The 5,100-nt window shown below is 39.1% G+C and overlaps 1 protein-coding gene across 1 annotated transcript in view; it reads left to right on the top strand.

Moving 5' to 3' along the window:
• ADGRB3 (adhesion G protein-coupled receptor B3) overlaps positions 1-5,100 on the top strand; it is an 871,792-nt gene that overhangs the window by 363,838 nt on the left and 502,854 nt on the right. Inside the window, 2 exon segments of the mRNA XM_012650418.1 lie at positions 4,277-4,378; positions 4,754-4,860. Of these exon segments, the coding sequence (XP_012505872.1) occupies positions 4,277-4,378; positions 4,754-4,860 (209 nt within the window).

Here is a 5,100-nt window from a genome sequence, read left to right as displayed (position 1 = left end):
TTAAAGTTAAATGAAATTTAAAATTCAATTCTCACTTGTACTAGCCACAATTCAAGAACTCAATAGCCATAGCACAGCAATTGCCTAGCAGTTACCATGCGAACAGTACATTTTGCAGAAAGTTCTATTGGACAGCGCTGGTCTATTATGTTGTCTCCTCAGTAAAAGTGATTTATTTAACAAAAGTGTTTTGGATACCTGCTATATGCTTGATGCCATGGGAATTCATTACAGTAGATTAAAAGGAATAAAACAAAACATGGTTAATCTCCTAAAAAGCAACATTTGGGCATTGGGGAGATTAACACATATAACCAAGTATTTTCAATCCATTGTGAGAAGAATTATAATATTTGTATATTCAGTGACTGAAGTATTAAGACAGACTTCTTGGAGAATATGTCTTTTAAACTGCGTTTTAAAGATAAATAGGAAATTTACTACAAAAATGAGGGGTGAGAGCATTTTAAGTAGAACATATAATTTTTGCAAAGACAGAGAAGGATGAGTATTTGGAGGATGACAATTAATTCCATGTAGCTGATGACTAGAAGAGTAAATATGAGCTATGATTGGAATGCCAGGTTAGGGCTTACTAGAAGAATCTTTTCCTCGCTCTGAGTGTAGTTATCTTTATCCTGTCAATTCCGGAGAAGCATGGAAGGGTTTTAAGCAGCAAATTATGGGATTAAAGTTCATTTTGTAGATTACTCTGTTGATGTCGCATGAAAATTGGATTAAAGGGGCAGATGCAGGAGAATAGCAGCACTTTATACCCAGTTATTCAGCACAGAAAGCAGGCATCATCCTTGACCGCTTCATCTCCTTCCTTGCCTACATCATTTCACCTACCTTCTAAATTTACCTTGTGGCTACCAGTTTTCCTCACGTTTAGTCAAACCATCCTACCTAAAGCTAAAGCCACTGTGGTTTCAGGGCTGAAACACTGCATTACTCTCCTTGACGGTTTTACCCACTTATTCTACCTACTGAAGGCAAACTCATCTTGTTAAAATTAAAAATCAAATCATGTCAGTTCTCCATTTAGAGCTCTTTGGTGGCTGCTCACGCTGCCCTGCAGGCTCTAATCTAAACCTGTCTCTTTAGGCCATCAAGACACACTCCTCCTCACTCTTCTCCTTCCAGCCCTGCGGGCCCTGATGCCCCAAACTCTTCCCTGCTTCAGGAACTTTGCACACTGTTCCCTCTGCCTGGAGCACATATTGTACCTCCCATCGCCAGGCTCAACGAAATCTCACTTCCTCCAGAAAGTCTTCCTTGATTCTTCAGATTTTAGATTGAAACATCCCCCACACTGTACTTATTGTTTGAAGTCCTTATCATAATTGTATTCAAGTGATTGTGTATTTAATTTTTGACCTCTGTCTTCTCCCTTTGACTGAGATAACCAGGAGACAGAGACTGTTTTTCTCATGCACCATTGGTTCTCTCTAAAACAGCCTTGCACATGCTCAGTAGATGCATGAATGAACCAATGAAGTTGTTTCCCTAGTGTAAATGGGCCAGGATGAATGGCTAAATAAGTGGTGGAAGTAAAAGGAAATCTTTTTGAAGGTTAAGAAGAAGAGAAAGATGAGTAGAAGATGGATCTGATGGTTTTAGTTACTGGGACAAGACTGTGGTATTATTCACAGAGTTAGGAAATACAAGGAGAGGAAACAAGCAGCATTATGGGTGAAAATGATGGGAGCAGAAGTGTGGGCAGCTTGACTTTGAGGTTTCTTTGGAATAGCCAAGTAAAAAATGCCACTCAGCAGTTGTCTATGTCAGTCTAAAACTCAAGAAAGACATCCGAACCGAAGAAACATGTACGGTCAGCCTTCCACATCCATGGGCTCGACATCCGTGTATTCAACCAACCACAAATTAAAAATATGCAGGAAAAAAAATTGTTCCTGTATTGAACATGTACAGACTTTTTTCTTGTGATTATTCAGTAAACAATACAGCATAATAACAATTTGCATAGCATTTACATTGGATCAGGTATTATAAATAATCTGGGGATGATTTAAAGGTATAGTTGCCCCTTGGTTCCAGGACCACCACATAAAAAAAAAAAAAATCTGCACATACTCGAGTCCCACAATCAGCCATGCGGAACCTGTGTATAGGACAAGGACAAGTCACTCCTTTGTGTACATGGTTTTGTATTCCATGAATACTGTATTTTCGATCAGAGTTTGAAAAAATTCCACATATAAGTGGACATGTGCAGTTCAAACCTGTGTTGTTCAAGGGTCAGATGTATATGGGAGGGTGTGAGTAGATTACATGCAGATACAAAGTGGCATACATTTTATATCAGGGACTTCAGCATCCACAGACTTGGTATCCATGGGAGGCCCTGGAACCAATACCTGATGGATATGGAGGGATGACTGGATATATTTCAAGTACATAGCTGGAGATAGACAATATGTGTCCAGCCATGACTGCTGTATAGCAAGCAAGAATGTGGGGATCAGAAACTAACTGACTGTATTCTTATTGTGGCTGCAGCATTTCCTAACTTTTCCTCTTTTCCACTGCTTCCTCTTTCTCGCTGCTTGGCATTTATCTGGGCACCACTGCTTTCACTGCTTTCACTGCACTCACCACTGTCTGGTATCTGGGCTTTGCTTTTCTTCCTGACGCTGTTGCCCTCCCTCTCATGAGACCCTTCTGTGGGCCCCCGTGGCCACCTGGTGGGAGACTGGAGGGGGCAGCAGTGCTGGGAGCACATGCTTCCCACGGTGTAGGGGACACAACAGGCAGTGAAGTAGCCCCCGGCTTGCTAACATCTGCACCCAGTATGGGAGTGGTGGTTATGGGCACTGGGCTAGTGTTGGCTGCTGTGTCCCTTAATTATTTCTCTGTTGTTTCTGTTCTTGAGATATTGGGGAAGGGAGTCCTGCACAGAGGCTGCCCCCACTCTCACTGGAGTTGTACATTTGTTTGTGATAATTTTTTTAAAATGTATGGTGTGTAATGACTCCAATCCTATTCATCACCACCATTCCCAGGCCAGACTCAGTGACAAATCCAGTTTTTGTGTCCCAGGCCATGCTAACTTTAGCCCAGCGTACCTGGACCTATTTAACAGCCCAGGTACTTTCATGGGGCCAAGAGGGCCTGGCTTGGCTCCCAAGGTAGAGGGGCTGGGACACCCTGTCAAGGTGACTCCTTCCCACTCAGTGTGCCCCACCATAACTTTACATGACTTGAATGTAATCTAATGAGTTAATAAATTCTAAAGTAGAATTAGTATCAGTAAGGTGATAATTACTATGCATTAAATACTACATTATTCTCAAAGGAAGACATTTCTCCCAGGAAGTCACAATCATATATTTAGTTAGGTACTTCTTATTTTCTAGGTCCTCATTTATTTATCAAGATATTGATATAGTCATATATTCATGCATTTATTCATTCAATTTTAAGTAACTTCTGTGTGCCTGACACACCATTAGGTGCAAGTGACACCAAGATGAGAAAACCTAAACAAGATCCCTGGCAATTAGTGAAAACAAACATAAGAAAATATAAATGGGGATGCTGTGTGAAAAGCACAATAGTAGATGTGTCTAGAGAAGGGACTAATATTCTTTCATATAGGAGCCAGCTGTCAGTTTTAACACAGTAGAGATAGACCTCATGCTTTCACAACTCTTTTACATTTCATTATAATATTTCTGTTATATATCTGTTATTCCTGAAATCCCTTTTAACATTTTTGCTCAATAATGAAACTGAGATTTTTGAAAATAATAAGATAAAATGATCAAATCAGCTTATTTTTATATAATGTAGCATGACTGGCATAATTTTTCTTAGTTGAAGAATAAAAAGTTACCTAGTTTTTCCCTTTATGTTATTTATTCATAACATTTACAGTTGATATGTCTAATATGGCTTTTGGCTTATTGGAAATCACTTTATTGTATAACATGCTAAAACATCATTTATATTGGAAATATTTTTGATTGACATTCTTGAATGTGTTTAATTTATAGGCAAATCCAAATGACTTTTATAAAAAGCCTACAAAGTAAGCAGTTTAAAAAGAAACTACAATTATGTGAATATTTTGTAGATAATAAATGAAACCTGGTAGGTTTTTTTTTATTTTTATGTCGCTAACATTTCAGTAAACAATATACTTTAAAGAAAATGAAAGAGCTCTGCAGAGATATGCATTTGAGGATTGTTTATTGCCAGTATTTAAGAAAAAACACTACTGACATTCAAGTCCCTCTGTTTTAAATTGCAGCACCTTATGAAATATGCCCAGAGGATTATCTGATGTCGATGGTGTGGAAAAGAACTCCAGCAGGCGACTTGGCATTCAATCAGTGTCCCCTGAATGCCACAGGTACAGTAGGATGACCCACCCCAAGCCTAAATGATCACTACCCAAGAACAGCATGCGGTGATTGCTTCTGAAGTCATGCTTTTGTCCTTTATCCATAAATAAATCTGCCCACTAAGCAATTAATGAAATAATTTTAGTAAAGTGCTTCATAAATGGAGCCAATGAAGAGACCTAGCCTATGAAGAAAATACTGCCGATGCAATGGTTTCTCTGCATGACTAATATGCATTATAAAAATACTCGAAATGACAATTTCATGTGCATGTTTTTTAAAGCAAAAAAAAGTGCAGACTCAATTTCAGCCTGCCTCCCAGTTCTGCGATGCCTTCAAGCATCCCTGTTATAAAGCTTCTCTCTGTTCTTTGTGACGTGCAGGCACCACTAGCAGACGCTGCTCTCTCAGTCTTCATGGAGTGGCCTTCTGGGAACAGCCGAGCTTTGCAAGATGCATATCAAATGAGTACAGACACTTGCAGCATTCAGTAGGTGCAAAGCCAGCTTTAGTACTTGCTCTGTTTATTTTTTGCTAATAATCACTGTTTGAGAATTTAACCTTCTGCTGTACAATCAAGCCAGTAGAATCTCTGAAAAAATGCTTGAAGGAAAAAGGGATGTGACAGAAAACTAATTTTCATAAGTCAGTGCTAGATGGTTTGGTTCCTAAGGCTTGCATTTTTATGGATCTTGCTATTTAAGTGAAAGAATTCCTTGTCTAATGGGGG

Source organism: Propithecus coquereli, unplaced genomic scaffold (genome assembly GCF_000956105.1).
Source record: "Propithecus coquereli isolate 6110/MARCELLA unplaced genomic scaffold, Pcoq_1.0 Scaffold324, whole genome shotgun sequence".
Lineage (NCBI taxonomy): Eukaryota > Metazoa > Chordata > Mammalia > Primates > Indriidae > Propithecus > Propithecus coquereli.
This window is presented reverse-complemented; position numbering and strand designations above follow the sequence as displayed.